General features: G+C 37.6%; 1 protein-coding gene and 3 long non-coding RNA genes across 4 annotated transcripts; all 4 read left to right on the forward strand.

Moving 5' to 3' along the window:
* Positions 1 to 269: 269 nt before the first annotated feature.
* On the forward strand, positions 270 to 2837 carry LOC139132430 (uncharacterized). The gene is made up of 4 exons (XR_011552291.1): positions 270 to 467; positions 978 to 1133; positions 2041 to 2157; positions 2628 to 2837. It is a non-coding gene; the product is annotated as an uncharacterized lncRNA (long non-coding RNA).
* Positions 2838 to 6959: 4122 nt separating this feature from the next.
* LOC139132431 (uncharacterized) lies at positions 6960 to 10045 on the forward strand. Its single transcript, XR_011552292.1, has 4 exons — positions 6960 to 7064; positions 7322 to 7504; positions 9319 to 9522; positions 9951 to 10045. It is a non-coding gene; the product is annotated as an uncharacterized lncRNA (long non-coding RNA).
* Positions 10046 to 10202: 157 nt separating this feature from the next.
* LOC139132432 (uncharacterized) lies at positions 10203 to 13757 on the forward strand. Its single transcript, XR_011552293.1, has 5 exons — positions 10203 to 10273; positions 10767 to 10891; positions 12127 to 12397; positions 12727 to 13143; positions 13523 to 13757. It is a non-coding gene; the product is annotated as an uncharacterized lncRNA (long non-coding RNA).
* Positions 13758 to 14273: 516 nt separating this feature from the next.
* On the forward strand, positions 14274 to 16289 carry LOC139132434 (embryonic protein UVS.2-like). The gene is made up of 4 exons (XM_070698778.1): positions 14274 to 14462; positions 14878 to 15004; positions 15320 to 15688; positions 16211 to 16289. The coding sequence occupies exons 1-3, from the start codon at positions 14364 to 14366 to the stop codon at positions 15469 to 15471; spliced, it is 378 nt and encodes a 125-aa protein (XP_070554879.1). The 5' UTR covers positions 14274 to 14363; the 3' UTR covers positions 15472 to 15688; positions 16211 to 16289.
* The last annotated feature ends 11439 nt before the right edge of the window (positions 16290 to 27728 follow it).

Here is a 27728-nt window from a genome sequence, read left to right on the forward strand (position 1 = left end):
GAAATCATGTCTTGTTTTATTTACCCACTATTAATTTCTATTAAATGGTATCATTTATGAAACCAGACTCATGATGATGAGGTTGCATCACGTAGTTTTTTGTAAAACAGATCAGTGCTATATACCTGTTCTCTTTGTTTAAACAGAGAGAAGACATTTGGTGACCAGTACGTGTTGTTGAATTTCCTAGAGTTGGTTGATGCCATGATTGTTTCATTGTTCAAATCTGAAATGCATAGATTCTTTACTTTGTTGCTTTGTGTAGATATGGCTACCTTGACTTTGGCAATGGATTGGATCTGTATGATAGAGATAGCAATTCAAGTTCAAACGTCTTGATGGCAGTGAAGAGGCTCATATCTTCACAACAGTCACCAATGAATTGTGGATGAAATTTGTCACACACCATTGCAAGACATGGTACATGTACACTACCGCTTTCAGTATTGAATTTAGTGAAGTAAATGGTAAGAATGACTGTCTAATTAACAATTGCAAAGTAATCCCAAGTACCCTCTGACAAATTTCATGTTCCAAGGATGCTTTGTACCCATTGTAATTCCCTGGCACCCATTGACAGTTTTCACTTATGCAGGTTATACCAAGCAATCCTAAGTACACATTACAATTTCATCTACCCAGGATGTAACTTAGTCTTCCCTAACAAATCTCATGTATCAATGCAGTTTAGATCTGACGTTTTATAGGTGCTGTGCTCAGGTCATTTAATACTTTTTTTTAAATCTGAATGATGAATCCTGATGAATCCTGACAAATAAACATTTTTCCATACCAATAAAAGGATGATGAAAAAGTATGTTAATTTTTCCTCCGTATGTGTTACATACCGGTAGATTTCCAATGTGATAGAGATTGATGTTGTCTCATTAGCTGGAAATCCAACATGGAGAAGCTGTGTGGTAAAGTCTTCACAATATTCAGAAAAATATCACAACTGCTTTTATCCTTCAATTCAGATTGCTTTGACAACCTGACCATATCGACTGGTGGCACACAGGTAGTGAAGTCACCAAACTATAGTGATGACTATAATGATGATGAATTCTGTGAGTGGCTGGTAGATGCTGACTCCAGCAAGAATATTCGTGTGCTCATCAAGGATTTCAGAACAGGTATTTTTCATCAGGGTTACTCCATTCCTTACTGAAACAAATACCATAAAACAATAGCACCACCAATATCTCTGAACAGTTTACTTTGTGAACACCACAGAGTTGTTCCCAATTACCTTGCAAATGGTTCATAAATTCTTGGTGCCTTCAAACTCAATTTACCCTTACACAGCAAGTTGTAGTGGACTTAGTAATATCTTGAAGTATCTTCACATGAATTATGTAAATTAAAGTGTTTTGTACTGGAGATAGCTTTCCTATAATCAAAGGCAAGTCAATTTAGCTTTAGCAAAGACATAGTGCATTTACTGTACATAGGCAAAGACGGTGCAGTATCAGTAAATTAAAAGTAAATGACAGCCATCATCTCAACACTTCAACAATACTACTCTCAGTGTTCATTCATATTTATTAAAGCTTCGTGCTTTTCCGATTACTATATGTGTGTGTACTGTGTACTGTGTCTGTGTGTCGTCTACTCCACGCACACCGTGTTGTTCGGTCGCGCACAGAATTGCAACATCTCAGTCGGTTACTGTGACCAACTCTTTTGGGTTGGAAGCAGTGGCCGACTGGTTTTGTGTGAGGCCTAGCAGCTAGGCGATGTTGCCGTGAGTGTGTGGGGGTTCGAATCCCGTTTGGGTTATAGTAAAATATTTATTCCTTCTTTGAATCAATAATTATGACAGTTCATTAACTGTAATATTTGGTCATAACTCTACACCAGCATGTGTTTATTGTAGATTCCGTATCATTCCGGAGGTTTGGATCAATAAATTCAAAGGTATTGTCACAAAGACATAATAATCATGCAGCCATGAATACAAAGTTTCCATTAGAATTTCCATGCCGGATTTGCCATCATACTGCTTGTGACATAACTATCTACTTTCTCTGGCTTTTACAGAAAACAACTATGATTGGTTATGGTAGCAATTCCATGGCTGGCCTTACCAGAATCATACATGAATCAGGCAGAAACCATGGCAACAAACAGTATGAATTCTATGCTCAAAGTAGCCAGGTGTGGATAACCTTTTCCACTAACTACAGTAAAACCTACAGAGGTTTTGAGTTATAATACATAATTTTGAGTTGGACAATAGTGAGTGCTATCATGTAATACTGTCTGCAATAACCATAAATTGTATATTTTAACCATAAATCAGTATTATCTTATAGCAGTAGGTTCAGATTAGCCTTGTCAACAACCATATTCCTAAAATAGACCTACATAGAACAAGGTGCTTGGTTATTGTTTGTACAAATGTGATCATAGTAGGAAGGGTTCGACAATGTACAGTTATCTTGATTGACAAATGATCTGTTGCATAAAAATTGTGTACTACTGACTACATTTTATGTATTTTGAATAATAACACTCACGTACAAAACCATCTTTAGGTTCTAATTCCACTGTCCACAGGACACAATGACTGCCCTTTCTCTGTCATACAGTAACTCACGAACTTCAAAATTATGGTTTTTAATCAGGTGGATGTGTCCATGAAGAATTGACAGACAGAGAAGGGAACATAACATCAGCCAACTACCCTGATGATTACCCACACAACTGTGACTGTGTCTGGCAAATTGTAATGAATGAAGGACAACAAGTTCAGATAGAATTCCGACATTTCGACCTGGAGAGAAACTATGATTGGCTTCTCATTGGAGAAGGAATTGATCCAGAGTCCGATCAATATACTGTAAGTAGGAACTAATTACCATTGATTAACTAATTGACATAACTGTAGTGATTGCACCTCTTGTAATGACTAACAGTCTGAGATATGGCAGGTTCAAATCCTAATGTTGTGACCAGATCTCTCACAACTACAGTCACAGAAGGTGGACAATCGTGTATACATTACGTTTACTTTTTTGTACGTCACACAAGTTTTGTAGATAACATTGTAGATATAAGAACCAACTCTTTTGAGTGTTTGTACCCTTACGAAAATAGTCTGTAGATATTCTATTGAACTCTGATATTCTATAGAAATTCTGTATATTTTATGGAAATCTGATAGAAATATGCTTCCATTGAAATTCAATTGAAAATTTTCAATACAATTCTGTAGAAAAATTTAAATTTTATGAATTTTAATGTGTATAGAAACTTTAAATTCTATTGAAGTTTGCTGATAATTTTCTGTAGAAAATCTGCAGAAATTAAACATATTTTTATGGAATTTTTCAGTTCCATAGCTTTTGTGGAAATTTTTTTTCTGTTTTTTTTCCCCACAGTTTACACTGTTTCAGACTTAAGTTCATGTTTTTGCATGTTGGCATGAGCTTTGATAAGAACTCAGTGACATATATATAGCTGGTTTCAATATGGAAAAGGTAGTGACATATACCTATGGAGAGTTCTAACATTCTCGTGTACCCTTTAATTCTGAAAAGTTATTTTCATTTACACACATGTGCCAGGAAAATGTATACAGTTTCAATTGTACCATTCCTTTTGTACATTTCATGACTGTACACAGACCAACCTGACTCTCTTTGTTAGATCCTAGGTCAAGTGAGCTGACCTGTGCCTTTGCTTTGTTATGCAAATAGTTTCCTGCCTTTACAATGGGCTGATTACATAATAGTGTAGCCACGCATTATTCCTTTGAACTTGAGGCAGTCCACAGTGCACATGGCTCTTATGAAAAGTACTAAAGTTCAACTCCAAATTCCATGGAAAATTAGGATCCAAGGTCCATTAGCAAGATTCTAACAGTGTTATGGAGAAGGGAGCTCACTAATATGTCACAACTGTAAGGATCCACATTGCAGCATCAACTGAAAATTACGTGAGTTAAGGTACACAACACTTTAATTATGCACTTGGCTGAGTTGACAACTCAAAACTGCTAGACTGGAGAGGTAGGCCAGCTTGCATTCATATGTGTAGGTTGCTTTATATTTTGTAGTCCCTGTATGTTTCATCAAGTTTCGAACGATTGTTAATCATAATTCTTTTAGAAATAAACTACATGTTTATAATTTACTTGCTGCCTGATTTTTTGTGAGTTTTTGCAGTAATTCATTGCATTGGTATCTATGGCAATATCATAAGGTGGTACTCCTTACTTAATAAAAGTTTAACACATATTGTTGTCATACTTTCTAAGAGATTGAACTCGTATAAGACAAACAAACTTCTGTAAAAGAGTGCAGAAATTAAATATAGTTCTACAGAATTCTACATAAAAATTCTGTAGAATGTGGTATAAATTCAATATAGTGCTACAGATATTCTGTAGAACGTGTATCGAATTTACATAGAAATTCTGTAAATTCTACAGAAATGATACAGAAATTCTGTTGAATTTCTACAGAAAAAGGGGGCCTTTCCATAAAGGTTCAGTAGAATTTCTGTAGAAATTCTGTATCACTTTAATTGAATTTTGTCATCAATTTCAATAGAATTTCTACAGAAAATTTTCATAAGGGTATAGAATACACAAGGGAAGTGCTAAGTTACTTAAGCCAGGGTTACACGTACATTTGTATATTTTTTAAAGCCAGAGGGGATCCGATTAGTCACTCTGTAAATATTCGTTATCAGTGATCTAATCGATCTCACGTTTACACGTCAATCAGCAAGGTATAAATTTAGTTCAGTCAAGCGCCCTCAGCGGTATTAACTGGGCCACAGAATGACTGCTAGCCGGCAATGCCGGACACAAACATCGGACAGCTGCTGTCTATGCTGTTTTTGTTTTCAATCAACCCATAAAGACTCCTTCGGCGAAGACATTTACAAGAAGAAGAGAATTTTGATGGCTTTACCCCGCCTAATGTCGATATCCATTCCACTTAAAGATTGATGAGTCGCCGTCGAAGAAGACGATCAAGTTAATGTTTCCTTTTTCTCATCAAAGGGCCACTCTATCAACTTTTGTAACACCATATAGGTCCTGCTGCATCTCACCACAAGCTTTCCCACAAAAACAAAACACAATTGTACGTATTAAAATAAACTTCCCTACACATATCCTAAATGAAAACAAACACTATTGTAACATGTAGGGATCCTACTTCACACATATCCAAAATGAAACAAACACCACAGTCACCTGTGGTCTATTCCGCTCTGCATCTATGCGCCCCATGGTACATATGCCTGAGAAGAAGCACGTCTATGGGGCACATAGACGCAGAGCGGAATAGACCACAGGTGACTGTGCAAACGCCCATGCAGCACAAATTTTTGGATAGTAAGGTGGGGAGCCTTTTCACATTCACACTTTTGTACATCTCGTCGTAAAATGGCATCGTTTTTCCTACCACTGCCACTATGACGGTTATTGTCGGACACAGTTTTGAATTGGGCTCACAACCATTCGATTTTATTGTGACATTACTCTGTGTTTCTCTCGAGTCACTTCTCCCTAGCCCTGGCAGCGATGACCTCATAAACTTGCCTATGCCTTGCCCACAGACGTATAAAAAGATATTTTACGTCCATGCCTCGATGTGTCGTCCATCATACTGATGACGTTTTCATCTCTCCAGGTGGAAATGAGTAGTGTGATTTCATCATGGGACCAAATGTTGCCGGGTTCGCGTGAACTTTTCGCTTTGTGCATTCTTTGTGCATGTTGTGGTACTGGTAATGGCCGCAAGCCTGAAGACAAGATATTAATTAAGTTAGGCATTTAGTTCGGCGTTCTGATCACACGTGTAAATAGGCCATTGTTTGGTACGGAGCGCCAAGCCTGAACCAGCCCTCCGACACCGAATTAATTTAGTTCTTTTTTAGTTTGGTGTTATCTGGTCACACGTCCAACTGACACAGGTTTAAATTAAATCCAGTGTCAGCTCCGCAGTAAACACGCACATGTAAACCTCACTTTATAGAGTTGATTTAGAGACTGAATTAATTAGGACAGCACTTTGGCTTGACTACAATGTATGCAGGTATGCCATTCTGTTTTTATGGACATGCATGAATAAACAATGGAGTGGAGTGTCACTTAGACATCTCCCTCTGCCAGAGACAAGTTTTACTTCTTCGTAAATGCATGCCTTTAAACTTTTACACCACACAAATCAAAGTGAAGATATTAAGAAATACGAAACTGAAATTAAATATCGGTATATCATTCAATTACAATGTTTCAGTCATTCCATTCTCTGTTTATCCATGTGTCTTGCAAAAAAACGGATCAGCATCATTCTGCACTCATTGTACATATACCATGTTTCATCTACCCAGAGTGTTGATGTATTAACCAGCAGCAAACTCTTCAGATATCATCAACATGGTAAGTATTTCAGTACCACACTTGTGTGTTCTATCGAAACATTCAAATGAATCGGTTCTTCTTAATTGCAATGTTATCTACAAAACTTGTGTGCAACGTACAAAAAAAATTGTCCACCTTCCGTGACTGTAGTTGTATCTTTCTGTCCGAGTTTGATCTCTGCGATTGTGTTTCATACTTCGCCATTGATTGTTTGTCAAATATTGGATATGTGGATGAGTTCTTTGGACTTAAGATAAATATGTTAACAACCTCTCTTACTTGCCATCACCATTTGTTTTAGTTTTCTGTTCAAAATTTCATTAGCTACTGACAGAAATGTAATTATATGAGTTTAGATAGAGTTTTAGTGTGTTCTCATTTGCCCCATTCAGTATATGAAATATTGAATCCTCACAGATTGCACCATATCATTTCCTTCAATACTGAAGTAGTTTGAGGTCAGTGGGCATGTTGTAGGAAGAAATACCGGTATGTATGTAGGGCATGGCCACTTAGTCTCCCTAAAACTAGATCTTTAAATTTTCTGTCACCTGTAGGAGTACACCGGCAACAGACTTCCAGATGATTACATCAGTGAATCACATCCAAGGATGGATTAGATTAAAGACTGATCTGACCAACACAAAGAAAGGATTTGAACTTACCTATGAAGTGTTTGAATGTAAGTAAACCTATGACATCATTGCAAAAGTACTTAACACCAAGTGTCTGATTCACTCTTACATACTGAAAACTTTCTCGCCATCTGTACAGGTACAATGCAAGAAAATATTTGTTCTCATTTGGAAAGAGTAAGTTTGTCCTTATTTGTCAAGGATAGACATTAAAATTAATGAGCAATGGAACTAGTGGATACTTTAGATCTTTTTTGAGTGACTTGCCAAATTGCATTCAATTTTGATTTGAATGGATCTATAGGTCCTGAAGGCTATGAGCCTGGATATGACTTTGGTTGCTACAAGTTCATCGGAAATCACACAGAGTGGAAGGATGCTAGAGAAGAGTGTCAGAAGACAGCAGATTCTGATCTTGTCATCATTGAGGATGGAAAGGAGTTAGCATACCTGGTTGATAGGGTCGGATCGGATCTACAGTGGATAGGTCAGTGTCCCTCTGTGGCGTGAACACTGAATTAATTTTGTTTTCATCAAAGATTTTAATGATGCAAATGCAGTCCTGTTTAGCACATTTATAGGAACTTCAAATCTTTCTTAGCCATTGATCATGAAAGAGTTACCCAGTCTGACTGCTTTGAATCATCAATTTCTTCCATAAGTACTTTTTGTAGCAAAAGAGGGCTGTTTTTTTATTATTTCTAAATAAACTGTTTAACAGGATACAAAGGTATTACTATCATATCAATGTCAACAAGTACCGGTACTAATGTGATAACCAGGGATTTACGATTGTTGCTTCAACTATGTACCATATCATGGGTACAACAACAGTTCGTTGCCACTCTTAATTTGGAGGTTCGTTTGCGCAATCGCAGATTGTATGACCTCGTGAACTTTGATACGCGCATGCCTATTCAATCCCGATTACACAGGGTACAGCGCAGCGGGAATCAGCTGTTGAACTGTAATCACTCGGAAATTGACTAGTGAACAGCCACAGTGCAGGCGGGCAGGTGGTAATAATGCCGGGACCGATCACTTAGCGAACAGGTTGTTTTCACACAATTTCAAGCTGATTAAGACCTCAAGTTTCGCTTTGCCGTACATTTTCCTCTGTGTTCATAACTGAGCTCCCATTCTTTGGTAAATTCCCGGGGACAATTCATTGGTATTATCACTGTATGTACTACAATGATGAAGTTTCACTTTCAGAATGCGAATTTAAGTTGATGGCGACATGCAAGTAACTGATTTCACTCCATGCCCAATGTGTCTGGGTCGGTTCTGAATGTGTGACAAACACGTGTTTGACTAACAGCAGTGTATCTGTATTAAAACATGTATCTCGAGCATGCTGAAGCTTCAACATATTTACGATGTGGTTTAACTTTATAAGGGACAGTGGAAAGTACGAAGTCAATGTCAACCCCTACCCACGTACTACCCTAGTGTGGGGTATTAGGAAATAGTCTTATGAAGTTTGTCAAATGCCTCAAGCCCGGGAAAGACAACTTGGAAACATTCAGTCAATAAACATTTTGGTAGCTCTTTATCAAAAATCTGCACTTCCAAAGTCTTTGAACCATCCACAGTTCGGCGATCATCAATTTCGCTGGCTTGACCAGGCTAAACGAATACAATTTGGAAGGGTAACCGATTTTCAAAAATGTCCCCCAATGTCCCCCGTCAACGTAGCTCAATGAAACTGCCATCCTTTGTTCATCTATATTTATCGATTGAATAACTCGAATGAAATTGCTCACAAACACATAAGTATGCGAAAATGGGACTTTTTTGAACTGCACGTGCTTGACCTGTCACTGCCAATACTAAAAACATCGAGGTGACAATCGCACTACTTCAAACAGAAAGCTCGAAAAATTGGCAAATTACGACTTATCATGCTCTCTTGCTGCCATGATGTTGTAGTGAGGTTAGTCACGAGGTTCACCATTACCGAGTTTGTCCTAACTTGGCCTTGCATAGCGTTAAAACAATTGAAAGGCCGAAAGTAGCCGATGTCCCAAACCAAAAACGAAGACTTCAAAGTCAGTGACGTAATCGAGTTGAGATCTGGGCATGCGCAGTCGTTCGAAAACGAACCTCCAAATTAAGAGTGGCAACGAACTGAACAACAGGGTAAGTATCACTGTGTTCAGCAAGACATCATGACAGGGACTTCTATGGACGCTGTCAAATTTTATTTAATTCTAAGGCAAACTACATAAACGTACCAGTTACAACCAGTGGCAGTGTGACACAGGCTTAGCCAATATTTCCTGTGTTTCCCCATGTTAGGTTACTCAGACATTGCTGAGAGAAGTCAGTGGGTGTGGGTAGACTGCTCACCATCCTCTGGTTGGCATGATGACAACCCAGTGGTGACGGCAGATATGTAGCTCTGGACTATGGTGAATGGAATGCCCTGATGTGTACAGACATGCATCCATTTATTTGTGAGATCACAAAGAAACATAAGTGAAGTACCTTCTCTTATTGATGGTAAGAAAACAAACAAATTTCACAGACTTTTTATCATGTTGCATTCAAATGAAGATTGTATCTCAAACCTCTGAATTTAGTACAGCTTTATTTAAAGGCAAAATTTTACCTTGAAGAAAAAGATTATAGGGACGCTGGAAGCAGGCAGAAACTCCGTAATCAGCATGAACTTGTTGACTTTGTTTGAAAGTATAATTCAGGGTTTGTTAGCACACTATGATCAACTGAATGTTGCTGGACATAAGCTTTCAAAGACGTATAGTCTCTTTCATCAGATGCAAGATTTAAACCTTTGCATTTGATGAAGGAGACTATTATATTGTTTTGAAGATCAACATGCCTATATTCAATTTGTCTTTTGTTTGAAAATGGAATTTAAGTGTTTGCATGCATTGTTCACACCTCATCTCTTTTTTTTATTTTGACAGCTTTCAGTGCCTCTGATGTGAATGTAGAGGCAGTCTACCGTATGGCACAGCACTCTCCCCATACAGTATCTCTGTCTCATGGGACATCCCACAGTCACTACATTACTGTGACATTGCTGGCTACAAAGTGAGAGATACCACAAAAGGGACATTGCTGGAGGAGTCAGAGTGATCAATGTGGAAGGTGGTACATCAGACTACACAGAGATAGAAGGGTTGAAACCATCAACACTGTACTACATCTACCGGTATGTTGCTACTGTCACTATTCATTCAAACCCAGATGGATTAAGTACCGGGAGATCCTGTCACGACACATGAAGGTAAGTCTAATCAGCTATAACCACCTTTAATTTTCCTCAGCCACATTGTTGTTGGCAAATATCTATGTATGAACAGACGTTAAAAAGTATGGCCACATAAAACTTCTGTTGTCAAATCCTATACAAGAAGCCCTAATTCAGACGGCTAAGTCTACTACAATAACTTATATTTTGTTGTGAAGTACACTTTATGTGCTGTGTTTGTTTGTTTCCATAAACACCTAGTGTGTGCTTGTTTTACAGACTGGTACTTTACTAACTCATTAACCGTCCCTTGAGTTATACAGTATCAATATTAATTTTATTGTGATGTCGTTTCATATACTGTGAGTGTTCCAAGCTAGTAATCTATTAAGAAGAGTAAACAGTTGATGTTTCAAAGTTCACAGGTTCTACCCACATCATATTGAATATGTGATGAGCAAGTAATGTAAAAATAATGTTTTATGGAAAGTGAATGAAATCAGTGTTATTTTTATTTACTACTTTCTAGTTGTAAAACCACCTGAACCTCAAACGGAGCCAGGAACACCATGTGGTGGAAACAATACCACAAAGAATGACACAGTACTTTGTATCACCTTGCCTAATTATCCTGACAACCATGACAACAATGAGGTAAGAATAATAATTGCAATCATACCAATCCATAATCCAATGACAGTAGGTCAGAATTCGCAAGACAATAGTTGTAAACATAGACACAAAACAGCACAGAAGAGACAGTAAATAGACGGTACACAAACAAAGTCATATTCATGAAAGAAAGATACGGTATATGGACCTCTAGCCAGAAGACCAAGAAGTGATGTCAGGTGTTTCGAAAATAGTAAGCGCATCCTGCCCCACATGTGGCACCCGCCATATACCAATCTATAAGTCAGATAGGTAGTGGTCACTAACTAAGGCCCAATGTCACCAATGCCATCAGTGATCATTTGTCGAAGAGAGTATTTATCTACCAGCTTGCGATACCTGCCAAAAAAGCGTTTGAATGTAGAGACAAGTTTTGCTCTGGTGTAACCTTGATTTAATAGTTTGTAAGAGAGATGGCCATGTCTCTCTACAAAATCACCATATGAACTGCATGCTCTAGCATATCGAATAAGCTGGGAAATGTATACCCCATAAGCTGGTGAGAGTGGAATATTACTTATGAGGTGTGGAAAATTGATGATACTAAAGTTAAAATCATCTCTCTTGTCATATAGCCTAGTAGAAAGGTGACCATTAGAGTCAAATTCAAGTAAAATGTCCAGATATGAAGCAGAAAAGGCCGTTTCTGTAGTTTCTGTAATCTCCAATTCTGGAGGATAAATCATAGCGAGATATTTACTGAATTCAGAGTTATTCATAGAAATAACATTGTCTATGTATCCATATGTTAGATTGAAAGTTCGAGCTACAGAGACTTTTTTCTGTTTAATTAAGTTCTGGATAAATTCTGCCTCATATGACAACAGAAATAAGTCTGCAAGCAAGGGAGCACAGTTAGTGCCCATAGGAATTCCTATACACTGTTGGAAAATGTGCCCTCCGGATACTGAAATCCAAGTTGATTTTGTAGTGTCATAAGGAACTATCAAATTTACCAGAAATCTTGATGAAAGCAACATTGATCCCTGTTGGCTTTGTGCATAGGGTCTAGCTTTGGAAAGCCTTTTGTTTTTTGCCTTTTAATAATCTTATCTAATTACTTGGAAGTCAATGTAGAGCTGGACATTTTTCATGGAAATTCCTTCTTGTTCATTCCTCATTTCTACAAAATTTGAATACATGCATAATGATTGTTAATTGCTATCTGTAATTGAATCATGAGAAAAGAAGATTGTTTTTCATGTTTTATATTTTAGTATTTTGAATGGATAATCAACAATACGTATACAGGAAGTAGCTTCCTTGTACATCTAGGTGATTTGAAAACTGAGAGATGGTATGATTGGCTGTATATTGGTGAAGGAGATGACATTGATGATGAAGCCACCAGAGTTCACTATGTGTCAGGGAGAGTCAGGCTGTGGCTGTACTGGTCTTCAGAGTCAGATCAGCTGTGGACAACATTCTATACTGATAGTGATATCACATACAAAGGATTTGTGAAGGAAATTGAAGAGATTGTGGCAGGTAATGATAATTGCAATGCTGTAGCCTCTCTGTGTGTATGTTGGATTGATTTTGAATGACTCAAGAATTTTGGTCCGCAAACTCAATCGTTAGGAAGACATTTGTAAAATTTCCTTTGCGAAAATTTAAGAAATGTCAAGTTCAACAAGATTTTCATTTGTAAAATCAATTTTAAAAAAAGACCTGAAAAATACTGTATTCGAAAAATGGCATCAGAAGTTTTTTGCATGATGAAATGTTTAATTTTTCTATATTTGTCATTTATGCAAACTCATAGTTTTAGAGAAAAATATCTAAAAGCAAAGATTCCATTTTTCTCCTTTACATAGAAGAACCTCCTACCCTTAAGTCCTTGCCAACAGAGCCTGTACCTTTAGACCCTGTAGTAGAGTGTGGTGGAAACATGACCATCTCAGAAAGTGGCCAGGTGGACATCAGATGACCCAATCATCCTGATGATTATACTAACAACTTGTACTGCGTGTAGCTGGTTGAGACTGACAGCAGACTCAGAATAGATATAGCCTTTGCTGATTTTGAAACTGAGCCATACAATGACTGGGTTGAGATTTGAAATGGCTTTGATCAGGAGGATCTGACAACAAGTGCCCTGAGAGTGTCAGACAGTTTGAATGATGTACCAGACAACCACAAGTCAGCTGGCTTCAGGATTTGGATTACATTTACCACCGATTATTCCCACGTCTTCAGAGGGCTCCACCTGCGCTTAACAGAAATCACTGAGTGTAAGAAATCTTATATTCTGAGTGCAATCATGAACTTTTATGCTACACCCAACTTGCTTTGAAAGTTTTTGTGAAAAAAGGTCACATAGACTCAGAAATGGAATATAATTTCAATGATTTCTTATACCACATTACATGTTACCATTTCAGGAAATGTATTATTCCAGGAAGTAGCAAATGTAAGCTGTAATTTCCTGCTAGAGCCTTCACAAGCATATCGATCTTGAAGTAATAAAATGTCAGATATTATTACATCCTGAGCATTATGTATATGGAATCCAAGATTTTCAGTTTGACAAAATCTACAGATAGCATCAAAAAGTCAGGCAGTCAATTCAGATTGTGTTCATTAACTTGTGAAATGTTTAATCTTTTTCAGCTGATTAATGTGGTGATCGAGGACTACGGTACATCATAGATGCTGTGGTTGGTTCATCCGTCACCATTCCATCACCAAATTTTACTACAACAATGAAGACCTTTGCAGATGGACCATCAGAATCGCCCGATCACTGCGAAGCACAACCAGTGGCTACCACCTGTACATCACCATTAACAGTTTTGACATGGAAGCCAACTATGTTTGGCTGGAGATTGGTTCAGGAACCGCTAGGAGTGATTGGTTCAGGAACCGCTAGGAGTGATGACTCATTGTTGTTCAGTTCTTAGGCTCTGATGTGTCTGGTAGCTTTGCAACAGACAGCGATGCGCTCTGGGCAATGTGGACAAGTGACTGTACCAACACTAGAAAGGGATTCCGTATAACCATTTATGCAGGTAATGTTTTCGTTGGACTGTGATGTCTTCATTTTTAATGAGTGAACATTTGACGACATGGTAGTGTAATGCATAATATGAAAAGTATAGAGAATGTATTCAAATGATGGAGTAGAATATTTGGAAATCATAAGGTCACATGGTGCCATATTCTTTCGAGCCGTATATTCTTGTTGTACATTGCATACATATCGCAATGAAACAACTTGCTCAAACCACTTTGACAATATTAGTGCCCCTCATTTTCTATACATCTCTGTATGTAACATTTGCTTTGTCTAGTCATTCTACATGGAAAGTAATTCATGAATGATTTGTACATTTACTGTATACAGAGGTAACATGTGGTGGCAGTGTAACTGGGCCGAGTGGCAACATCTCATCACCGTTGTACCCAAGCAACTATCCGCATGGTGTCAGTTGTCAGTGGGATATCACAGTAGATGATCATCAACTTTACCTTCCATGTCTTTGACCTGGAGGATGGCTATGATTACCTCTACATCAGTGATGCTAATTCAGAAGATGATGCAGCCCTTGTGGTGAGTGCAAATACACTATGCTGTACTGTGTATCTATCAGTAAAAGTCATGATACGCAAATAATTATGGTTTTTGTTGCCCTTCATCTGTGTGGAACTGGTCTCTTGTCATTAGAATTGTAACTATCTGACCATGTACAATCCAGGCTCTGATTGCCTTTTGATGAACATCAGTGGTACAGTTCAGCAACCAGTATAATATCCTCTGACATTGATCATAACTTCTAAATATTTACTGAAACTTTTCTGCATATTTCCTTAAAATGTCAATTTTTGTTGAATCATGTTCATCACTCGTGCTCAAGATACCCTTCACGGCAATATAGATGTAGCAAATTATTTTTTTTCAAAACTAAAAAAAATAGATGACTGTATATCTGTGTTAATGTGTATTTCTGACTCCCATTGCTTGGCAGGAGTTGATTGGTGATGAGTTGCCTAAAGCACAGATTATTAACACCTACAATTCCTTGGTGCAGTTCACCACAGATTTGTCCAGAAATGGCCAAGAATTCTACCTGACTTATGAGGATTATGATGATGGTAAGTACCGGGTACAATATCAAATTCTGAATAGCACTCTTACTGTTTGAACACTGAAATACAAAGAGATATCAAGTACTACTGGTATACTGCTATGCAACAGCTGTAGTTTTCAGACTTGATTATGGAACTTGTATTTTTCAAGTTTGAAATGAACTTGTATTTTTCAAGTATGAAATGTGAAGATATTGGTAAAAACCCAAAGGACTTCAATTTTATCAAATGATGAATGATACATCCTTACCATTCATGAATGCGTTCATTAGACAGTAATCTAACATCACATATATATGTACTCTTGTTCATTTATTGCAGAATTATTGATCGCAAAGCCCTGTGGAGGTGCCTTCTTTACCAAACCTGACACCAGATTGGTGATTCAGTTTCCCAACTATCCATCAGACTACTACAACAATGATTGCTGTGTGTGGAACGTCACAGCATCATCTCCAGACACTCAGCTGTAGGTGCGATTCAGAGACTTTGTGACAGAACCAGGCCGTGACTGGATGGATGTTGGCAATGGACTGGATGAGACAGACCTGACCACCAGGGAAAGACATCATTCTAGATTTGTGAGACCAATATCATGGTTATCACCTACTGATGAGATGTTGATGACTTTCACAACAGATAACTCAGTCACATTCCATGGTTTCTTGATATACATTGAAGAAAGAATTAGTAAGTCACTGTTTTTGAGTAAAATAATTCTACTGTGTCTGTTTGATCCATAGTCAAGCTAATCACAAATGCACAATCACATTGTGAGTGAATGTTGAAACGCACATAACCGTCGTTGAAAATTTCTGTGTATTGATTTTGGTTAGAAACTTCAGAAAAACAGGACACTTACTATGCGCTATTTAGCTGTCCTCTGTTCTTGCTGAGAGAAAACAATTTGCTGACTGAGCTTTTATAAAGTCCTTTTTTGATTACAAATATCTAAACATGACTAATACAAAGGAAAGCCTGGTGTTTGTAATTACTTTTTGGTATTGGGAAGTTGCAATTCAATCCCTCATCTATTCCTCTGTGCAGACATCTTGATCTGTATGTACTAAGTACTAAGCCGTACCATTGTGAAAAATAAACATAAACAGCAACAAGCTACAAATGCCCTCAAGTCTCTACAAATTAGTACCTTTTGACACTGCAGACCATCAAAGGCATATTACTGATATTTAACATCTTCTTTGCAACCAGCTGATACTACCACAGCCAAACCACCTGCAGACATCACCACCAAACCACCATTCATAACAACAACAGCTGTCTTCATAACCAAAAACATAGCGCTATTTTAGTAGGTGATAGCGCTATTTTACAGAGGTGACAAATAGGTGACAAATAGGTGAAAGTTCGGTAAACAGAGCTTTATTTCCAACTGAAACAATGGACATCTACTTAAAATCTACCTACACCTATTACAAAACTACAAGCTAACAAGTAGGTCTATCATAGGCGTGTATATCAGCGAATAGTAATTTCAGCGAAATATTTATGAGATGCAAATTAAGTCATTTAAATATCTACGAAAATCTACTGCACACCTACCACTTGCCTCACCTGGAAAAAGGATTTTAACCTACATGATACCTACAGAAATCTACTAGTCACCTACTCAGACACCTACCTTGTACCTAGTACAGACCTACTAACATGCCTACATAAATCTGCAACACACCTACTAAGATACAACTAGCACCTATTAGTGAACTATGATAGACCTACATTAATCTATTACACAACTACCTACAATAGCCCCAGAGGCCAATCATGTCACTCCTTTCAAAAATCTACATACACATATCATGAAAATACAGCTAAGTAGTAGGTGTATCATAGGCGATAAGTTGTAATGTCAACGAAATATTTTTGAGATGCAAAATCACATCATTTGCACACTGTTGATAACCTTAGGTCACTTGATGTACCTGCCAAGGTGTTTTATGAGTGGATATCGATATCACAAATGTGAAGAGTCACTACAGATACTTCAGTTAATGAATACGAGTTGCTGAAAGATTTGTGGTCTCAAGCAACGCAATAAGAAATTTCGAAGAAGACAATGTATGAGACCACAGTAACTATATTCTAAAAGCATGAAATGCACATTTGATCAAGTAACATTACAATTTATGAATTAAGAATTTTAGCAATCTTACTTTCGAAAATTTCACAAGAAATTTGTTTTTATGTGCTTGTGCTTAGACTGCAGTTAACTTACATACTTTTAGTTGGCTTGTTTCTGTGGAATAATATACGTCCCTTGAACTTGACCATGGTTTCATCTACAGACAAACATCGCTCAGAATTCACACATTTTCTACCGTGATCATGTTCCACAAAATTCGACAAATTTTCCAAAGCTTGTCAAATGCAGGATCATCTCTTTTATGTATTACTCTGTCAATGTCGGCATAGCACTGACAGCAGGCACTGGATCAAGTTGGCCAGAAATTCAAGCAAAAATATTTGAAAAACAAAAAATGCATATCATATTATCAACCAGACCCATCATGGTGTCAGTCCGAATCAAACAAAGTTGAAAATGTTCAATCAAAATGTTCCGGGATCTCAAGATGTTCTCAGGCCATTTTGACTTAGAATCATTTTGCTTTGCCTCTTAGTGCCTCCATGCTGTTCAGTTGGTTCGCGTATCGTTTTATTCACACATCCATCTCATTGTACCTCCATGGCTTCGGGTAAGGATATAGTATGGTGTCCAATCCATGCAAAATTACTACTTTGATTTTACAACACAACATGCCATTCCGAATTCTATTTTACAATTCAACATGCTATTTCACAACACAACATGCCATTCCGAATTCTATTTTACAATTCAACATGCTATTTCACAACACAACATGCCATTCCAAATCCTATTTTACAACTCAACATGCTCTTCCCAATTTCATTTGACAACACATCATGCACTTCCAAATCCTATTTTACAACTCAACATGCTCTTGCCAATTTCATTTGACAACACATCATGCACTTCCAAATCCTATTTTACAACTCAACATGCTCTTCCCAATTTCATTTGACAACACATCATGCACTTCCAAATCCTATTTTACAACTCAACATGCTCTTGCCAATTTCATTTGACAACACAATCATGCACTTCCAAATCCTATTTTACAACTCAACATGCTCTTGCCAATTTCATTTGACAACACATCATGCACTTCCAAATCCTATTTTACAACTCAACATGCTCTTCCCAATTTCATTTGACAACACATCATGCACTTCCAAATCCTATTTTACAACTCAACATGCTCTTGCCAATTTCATTTGACAACACATCATGCACTTCCAAATCCTATTTTACAACTCAACATGCTCTTGCCAATTTCATTTGACAACACATCATGCACTTCCAAATCCTATTTCACAATTCAACATCCCATTCTAAGCTAGCTCTGCGGAGCAGGGCAGTGTTACTGGCTATCGAACAAGATTCAAAATGGCGGACGCGAAATGGTCCCCCTCGCACAGAGAGAGAAATGCGAACTTTGCACAAGTCTAAAAACGCAGCTTAGCACATTGTGTATCTAAACAAGATGAGCGTGCTCGAAAACTAGGATCGATCACGATTTTAAATTAAAAATTGGCTGTTTTTGGAAAAGAAACTGCGCGTTAAAATCAGCAGTTTTGTCTATTGTGCACCGTGGGAGGCTTATCGTGAAAGACCGAGATTTACTATATGGCGCATCTGATACGGATATGGTCCCATCGCATAGAGAGATGAAAGTGGGCTTTGTGTAAGTTCAAAAGCACAGCTTAGCTCATCGTGCATCTAGACAAGTTGAGCGTGCTCAAAATAGGAGATCGATCACAATTTTGGGTGAAAAAAACCGATTGTTTTCGGTGGAGTAACCGCGTTGCAACCAGTGGTTTTGCCCACAGGCTCTCGACTCATTGCAGGCGAACCGCCAGACGTCACTGATAGAGTTCTGAGTTTATTGTTGATGCAACGGACTGACATAGATTTGAAATTTCTTTACATGGTCGGGATTGTTACCTTGGTGCGGTTTGCTCCGAGCTGAGACATTTCATAATTTCTGTACTATACATAGCGTGTCAGATATTGCAGATGGCTTCAAACTATTGACTTTTCGTATGTATGGACTGTAGATACAGTTTTGAGTTTATTGTAGATGCAACAGACTGCGATTTGAAATTTGTTTTCATTGTCGGAGTTTTAACCTTGGTGCAGTTTGCTCTGAGCTGAGACATTATTTTATTTTGTACTATACAAAGCTTGTCAGATATTGCAGATGGCTGCAAAGTGATTGACTTTTCATATCTGTGGACTTTGATCCCAGAGTCCTAAGTGTATTGGAGAATGCTACGGCCTGAGATAGATCAGTAATTTCTCATCCTTGACGGAGTTTAACGTCAGTGCAGTTTGCTCCGAGCTGAGACTAATAATTTTTGTACCTTTGCAGATAGCTGCAAAGTGATTGACTTTTCTTATGTGTGGACTTTCATAGAGTCCTGAGTGTATTGGAGGATTCTGCAGACTGAGACGGATTGGTAATTTTTTTAGCCTAGACGGAGTTTTAACGTTAGTGAAGGTTACTCGGAGCCGAGTCATAGATTGTCGGATATTGCAGATTGTATAGCTGTGATATCGCAGCGGTATGGCGTGTATCGAACGCGCTCGGGTCATTGAGGTCATCGCCACAGTGGCGATGACCTCAATGACCCGAGCGCGTTTGATACACGCCACAAGTACCGCTGCGATATCACAGCTATGCAGATTGCAGCAAAGTGAAACTGAAGACAATAGATAGCCGTGAGCATATTGAAGAATGCTTGGAATTGAGATGATTTCGTCGTTTCTTAACAAAATAGGAGTTTAACGCTATAGTGCAGGTTACTCAGTTCTGAGATAATTAAATAATTTTGTTACACGCATAGCTGGTGCGGTCAGATAGTACAGATTGCTGCAAACTATTTTCGTGTCACAACTACACGCTACTGTAATCTTTTCAAGGTATTCTTGTGTCAACTTTTTATCTCATAATTCGACGAGCAGCATCGAAAAGTTGGTATCTAGTTGCATCACAATGTATGTTGTACAATGGAGAGAATGAAATGAAAGCCGTGGAGGAGTTTTCTTTAATCTTCGAACACTTCCTTGACAAGTGTTCACAAAATAACTTTGGAAATTGCGAAAGTGACCTCTATTCGCAAATACTGTTAACTTTTAGAAATCTCGTGATGTTTTCGTTGTAAATATTTGCTTAATTGCCATTGAGATAATTTTGACCCCCTTATCAAAATTGAAAATTAAGCTTGTGAACTTCATAAAGTGTCTGTCTGCCGAGCTTTAATAAAATATTAAAACTTTTTGCAGCGGAAAATATGTGTTTAGCAACACCTTTTATATGGCTTTCAGCTGGCGTTTCCTGTCCTGTCAAAATGTTAGTCTTTTTCGTTTTATGTAAGCTTTGGAAACCACAAAATAATAATTAATATAAGTATTATATAGAAATAATAACGCGAATAATAATAGGTTCAATTTCCGTGAAAATTTCACCATAAGGGTATTTTGGGTCGAAAAGACCAAATATGATATCGATTTCACTGCCCCATGTTTCCATGGTAACCATTTTAGGGGTTGAAAATTTCAGTTTTTCTAATATCCCATAAAAGTTACTTTGATTGTTATGAAAATTATCTAGTGGGGGAGTTTGGGTCAGACAACACAAAACATCAGACTTATTTAAATGTTTCGAGTTGCCATGGTAACCAGTTTGGGATTAAAAATGTTACTTTTTCCCTAATTCCTATTAAAGAACTATTGATTGATGTAAAAAATTGATAATAAGGGTTTTTCTGGTTAGCACACCAAAAAAAATCACACTCATTTTAATGTGAGATGTTTCCATGGCAACCATCAGGAGTAAAATTAACAGTTTTTCAAAGATTCTAACTAAAATCCAGTAATCAAAAGAATGTGTTATATCAAAGGGATATTTTGAGTTAGAAAGACCAAATATCAAGTGTGAAAATCCAATAATCAACAGAAATATTACACCAAAGGGATATTTTAGATTAGAAAGACAAAATATGATATCCATTTTTACTGCCCTGTGTTTCCATAGTAACCTATTTGTTTTAAAATTTCAATTTTTTTTCAAAATTCCATTAAAAGTAATCCCAGTAACTATGCAAATGCTCTCCTAAGTGTATTTATCACAGCATGAACTCAATGTTCATTTTTGTTTTATGTTGCCATGGTAACCTATTTGGGAACCACAGCTTTTTTATTTAAAACAATAGACCCTTGAAAGGGTCTATGTTAAAACATAATTCACTGTTTTTTATTTATTTTATGGATTTCTAAGTAACAACTTTTAACGTTTGTTCTATAATAATAATAATAATAATAATAATAATAATAATAATAATAATAATAATTGTAATTTCTTTGCCTTCATTCTAGGAAGAATAATTAAGATAATGTACATTGGGGCCATTGTTATCAAAATTTGTTTTCCGTTTATTTTAGTGTGTTTGAATTAATTTTATATAGACCAGAAATAATTTTTCAAACATTTTTAATTTTGTTTCATGCAGTCATCCCAAATAAGTGTTATAGAGTATAGTACCAACTTATTATGCATTCATCGAATTAATTTTATGCCTTCAAATTAATTTTATGTGCTAAAATTAATTCTACTTGAATCTCAAATTAATTTTATGAACCCAATTCCCTTTATCACCCAATGTACCATTATTTATCAGAAACAGTAACAGTAGCGCACAGTTTTTTTTGTTTTATTTAAAACATAATTCACTGGTACTTATTTATTTTACAGATTTATAATTAACGACGTATAATAATGTTCATTTTATAATAATTTATTTTGATTTCTTTGCCACATTCCAGGAAGAATAATGAAGACAAATTATTTCTGATTGTTAAACAAAAGTAAAATTATGGCCATGTAGTGGTGCATTATTTTTTGTGTGACCTGGCGTGACCCCATAAACTCTATGATTCTGATGATTAGCTAGATCTCCCCTTTCCATGGTAGCAATGGCTAAATTTGAACATGGTCCCTGTATACCTTGAAACATTTTTTTTAAACCCAGCAGGCCAAGACAAGGGGAAATATTACAAGTTAAATGTTTCATGTTTAATATTGCCCAGGACTGGAAATTAACTTTTTTTCCCTGGTAGTCCACTTGGGCTTAACCATATTCTGAAGTTAGTAGCCCAGCTTTCAGCTTGGTGAAAAACGCATTTATTGATTCACCAAAGGCCTGTGGACTCGCTTATTTTTGCACAAATGTGCTACATGGACATATGAAAAAGTTGTTGAATACTCACTGTTTCAGTGAATCCCCCATGATGAGAGTTCTCAAATCAAAAACTGTTGCCGAGCTCGAATACAAAGGTCTTCTCATTAAATTACGTCATTGTTATACAAGAGTTAGCATTCCAAAGTCTGTCACCCTGATTTTTTCAAAGTTTGGAGAAGGCTTGCATTTCCATCTGAATGATTGAACGACGTGAAACGCAAAATTCCATCGCATATTATCTGGCAATATGTACAGTAGAAATACTGTATACCGTCGCTCCAGGTACGTATAAGCTTATACTCCACAAAATGGCCACAGGCGGCGTGAACTTTCCGAAAGGATTTCCTAAACGTCCCACTTGTTACCTTAGGGACTCACTTGTGATGTCCTGAAAAGTATTCTCTGCAGTAATTCCAGTTTCTGTCAACATGCAAAGCTCAACGACAAGATTATAGCACGAGACGTAGTGTACAGACTACACATTCACGCGCAGGTAAACTCAATTGCGCATGCTCATATTGGCAGACTACACTGGCAAACGAGTGCGCATGCGTGAAGGTATATTTGCAGCAAATACACTGGCATAGACTCCACAGTTGCTGTGCCTTGTTTTGTTCGCGCCCACGACTGCCTTGATAGGCCTGCATTCGAACACCTCTTTTTCAGAATTTCCACAGCTTCAATGAACTGTTATTAGATTTCTATATAATACTTATAGCCCCTAAACTTGTAATAATAATAATAATAATAATAATAATAATAATAATGCAGGAAATCAGAACGGAAGAATTTCCTCTCTGCTTTTTGATCGTAACGTACAACTTTTAAAATATCACTGATTAGGTATTTAGTTGTAGGAAATTAAATAATTCCTTTCAGGGGAAAGTTTTCTATTGGCGACAGGGTTTTTCCTCAGTTTCCAAGGGTTGGTAAAGTAAAACAGAATTACAGTCAACTCGCACTTTCAACCCGCCCAGAACCAACTCGCCCGATTCAAACTCGCCCAATACCAACTCGCCCGTTGTTTTGAGATAGGGTGTTGTAGATTCCATGTACGCTAACCCGATGGCCCGAGGCCAGCTATTTTCATGTCATGCCAGGCCAGTAACTCGTGAAAGACGGTCCTGCTGTTCCTAAAGAAGTGAGCCAGTACGCAGTAACTATCCCTATACGTAAAGAAGCCGAACGAAATTTATTCTTTCAAGAGATTTGCAAAACGTGAAATTCGCAAATAAAAAGTTTTCCGTGTTGGCACATATTTCAAGCCGCACCTGTGGTTCTCTATGTTAGAAATATTTATTGTTAGAAATAAAACGTTTTATGCGTACCAGTTGCTGCGAAAACGAGCCCTGCCACTCCTTGACATGTTCTTCCACTCCAATGACCAAGCTATCCGAGTGGCAAAGGCTACGGATTCGCAGCAAGCGTACCAGTAGCTCTGCATGGCAGGGCTGTGTGTTTACCGGCGTTATACGGCCTCCGTATAGGCCTAACGCCGGTAAACACACAGCCCTGCCATGCAGACCTAGCGTACCAGGTACTCATAAAATTGCAAAATAATATCGGGCGAGTTGGTATCGGGCGAGTTGGAATCGGGCGAGTTGGTATCGGGCGAGTTGGAATCGGGCGAATTGGTTCTGGGCGGGTTGGAAAAAGTGCGAGTTGACTGGTACCCCGTAAAACAAGGTTCTTTTACAAGGTAAGCGAAAAAATCTTGTAGATTATATTGGCAATGTCTACTTAGCATGCGCAATGAACTATGAAAATTGTACGACCTGCTCCGTCACAGAACGGAGATAATGTCTGAGCTTGGAGGGAGGTCAGCGGATACTTATGATTGAGGGTGAATCTCACAGGCGCTCCTTAGCTGGGTCGTCTACTAAGTAGATCGATTTTCGGATCGATCTATCGATCCCGTAGTCGATATGCCCGCCACTGCAACCTAAATACTCACAAGGTGTGCAACACAATCACTCAAAAAACACACCACCCGATTTGTCAACTGGCCGTGCGCTCACACAAAACATTCAAAACTACACTCCCATATACCTAGTTGGATCACAAATTTAACCATCTTCTCAAAAATCACGCCGATGAATGTATTACTCGCGTCATCTTGAAGAAATCGGCCGTGTTTTGAGACCAAGCGAGGTGAAATGCGGCCTGCAGAACGATTCTACCATATGACGTCATTTTTTCCACTGCTGATTGGTTCAACTGTACTTCACCAGTGACGTCTTGCCATGACCTTTGTTTTGACCGTTGATTAGCCAATCAGTAGTAGAATAAATTACATCATATGGTAGAATCGTTCTGCAGGCCACATTTCACCGCGCTTGGTCTCAAAACACGGCCGATTTCTTCAAGATGACGCGAGTAATACATTCATCGGCGTGATTTTTGAGGAGATGGTTAAATTTGTGATCCAACTAGGTATATGGGAGTGTAGTTTTGAATGTTTTGTGTGAGCGCACGGCCAGTTGACAAATCGGGTGGTGTGTTTTTTGAGTGATTGTGTTGCACACCTTGTGAGTATTTAGGTTGCAGTGGCGGGCATATCGACTACGGGATCGATAGATCGATCCGAAAATCGATCTACTTAGTAGACGACCCAGCTAAGGAGCGCCTGTGGTGGATCTTGCCCGGTCTTTCACATGAGCCGCGCACACGATAAGCCTCCCACGGTGCACAATAGACAAAACTGCTGATTTTAACGCGCAGTTTCTTTTCCAAAAATAGCCAATTTTTAATTTAAAATCGTGATCGATCCTAGTTTTCGAGCACGCTCATCTTGTTTAGATACACAATGTGCTAAGCTGCGTTTTTAGACTTGTGCAAAGTTCGCATTTCTCTCTCTGTGCGAGGGGACCATTTCGCGTCCGCCATTTTGAATCTTGTTCGATAGCCAGTAACACTGCCCTGCTCCGCAGAGCTAGCTTGAGAATGGGATGTTGAATTGTGAAATAGGATTTGGAAGTGCATGATGTGTTGTCAAATGAAATTGGCAAGAGCATGTTGAGTTGTAAAACAGGATTTGGAAGTGCATGATGTGTTGTCAAATGAAATTGGCAAGAGCATGTTGAGTTGTAAAATAGGATTTGGAAGTGCATGATGTGTTGTCAAATGAAATTGGGAAGAGCATGTTGAGTTGTAAAATAGGATTTGGAAGTGCATGATGTGTTGTCAAATGAAATTGCAAGAGCATGTTGAGTTGTAAAATAGGATTTGGAAGTGCATGATGTGTTGTCAAATGAAATTGGGAAGAGCATGTTGAGTTGTAAAATAGGATTTGGAAGTGCATGATGTGTTGTCAAATGAAATTGGCAAGAGCATGTTGAGTTGTAAAATAGGATTTGGAAGTGCATGATGTGTTGTCAAATGAAATTGGCAAGAGCATGTTGAGTTGTAAAATAGGATTTGGAAGTGCATGATGTGTTGTCAAATGAATTGGCAAGAGCATGTTGAGTTGTAAAATAGGATTTGGAAGTGCATGATGTGTTGTCAAATGAAATTGGCAAGAGCATGTTGAGTTGTAAAATTAGAAGCGTCAGTCACGTAACAAATCTGTTCGGAACACACTGGACTGCAGTTGTATCATTTTTATTTGTCCGTATTTTGAGTATGATCGAATAAAATAATAAAGAAATAAATAGCCCATGGCTTTCTATAGTAAGTAAACTCTAACCTGTGAAAAGTTTAGTCCAATACATCTAGCCAAGAATTAGTAACGACTTCACAAAGTTTGAAAACGGGCCTGAAATCCACTCACTGGCTCGGCGTTGACCATGGCCGCCATTTCGTTAATTAGCCGCGCCAAAGACAAACATGCCAGCATGTTTCCTGGGCCCAGTTTGGAATATTCCATTATGAAAGTCATACAGTTGGAGGGGACAGGATGTAAGCTTCAAAATGAGGGGTCACAATCGACACTCGGCCGAAAAATGTGGAAAAGGCTTAAAAATGAGACTTTTGATACAAATTTTACCACAATTAACCTTTTGACCATGATTGTGGCCCCTAAATATAACGACCAACTATCATTTGTTCATTTAAAACTAATTTTTCGATGTTTGGAGCGAACGCAAAAGTTGGAACCGCCCTGTTTTGAAATCATATATATAGAACAGTCTACATCCGGGTACTTGGACAAGCGGCTGGACCCAAGCCTGACTGTGTACGCTGCATGTGCTGCTTTCTCCGAAACGGTAAGGATTTTTACAGCACAAATTCAGTAGAATTTTGGCTAAAATGGATTGCTAATGCGTTCCGATAGCCTAATATTCAACAGTTTACTACATTTGAATCGATTCTTTGTCAGAAATTTGGCATAGCAAAAGTCGATCGAGACATGTGCTGTATAGCAATTAGTATGGCCGATCAGGGCGTTTTCCCTGTGCAATTGTATGGGCTTACATATAAACAAAAGAAATTCTGTTTTCATATTATCAGATTGGGTTGGTTTTTCAATGTATTACTTTGGAAAACGCCGGTAAAATCAAACTGCGATATGTTTTTTTTATCTTGAGAGAATATTTAACGTGAAAGAGTATTTTCTCGTTTGAGTTACCAATATTCAAGTTTTAAATCGTGTTATTTTCAATGATGGATAGATTACTTTTATTATCTCATCATTGCTGTGATTGCACATGGTGTTGGTTAATTTGAATGATTAATAATAATGCTCATTTTTTTTCTTTTTTAATATTGCAGATATATTGCAGCCATGACAATCTGTGTCACCAGGGGTGACATTATTGCACTTGTGGTGAAGGCCCAGGAGGAAAATACTTCATTAAATCATTGAATCATTGAATAATCTGAGTATCAAGTCTTATAAAAATTGGATAATTACTCTGATAAAACAATGATATTGAATTTCATTTTAAAATTTATGAATGGCACCCACTATTGAAATGTTTAAACAGCATTTGGTATCCTTAATTTGAAATCTGAGTCAAATTATAGTACTATCTCTGAAGAAACTGATGGAAACTAGTGATATTAAAGCAAAGCAATGTAATATTGACTGTTTCTGTTTCCTTAGCAACAGTTGAGTTTGCAATTGTATTCACTGTATACTTCAGTAGCTGTGACAAGTAAAATTGAATCTTACAAGTACAATGTAGACAAAATATATATTGAAAGACAAGGAAAACTACCATTGGTAACAACGGGTAATTTATTCATGTTTTGTTTCCATGGTATAAGTGCATTTTGAACAGTTTCATCCTGGATAACCTGTAGAACAGTTAACTATCCTTCATTTCCATGGTCAGAAACATTTTCATTATCAATTACTTACCAAATGCTTGGAAATTATGGCAGTGTTAATTAATTATTCATAATTTTTAATAAAATATTATGTTTCCATGGCAAAGATATACCTGTA

The sequence above is a fragment of the Ptychodera flava genome, chromosome 5 (assembly GCF_041260155.1).
Source record: "Ptychodera flava strain L36383 chromosome 5, AS_Pfla_20210202, whole genome shotgun sequence".
NCBI lineage: Eukaryota > Metazoa > Hemichordata > Enteropneusta > Ptychoderidae > Ptychodera > Ptychodera flava.

Bases quoted from the DNA above. Each gene is read 5' to 3' on its own strand.
- LOC139132434 (XM_070698778.1), top strand. From the start codon at position 14,364: ATGATCATCAACTTTACCTTCCATGTCTTTGACCTGGAGGATGGCTAT. The intron at 14,463-14,877 runs GTGAGTGCAAAT...ATTGCTTGGCAG, and splicing joins AAGATGATGCAGCCCTTGTG to GAGTTGATTGGTGATGAGTT. The intron at 15,005-15,319 runs GTAAGTACCGGG...CATTTATTGCAG, and splicing joins TTATGAGGATTATGATGATG to AATTATTGATCGCAAAGCCC.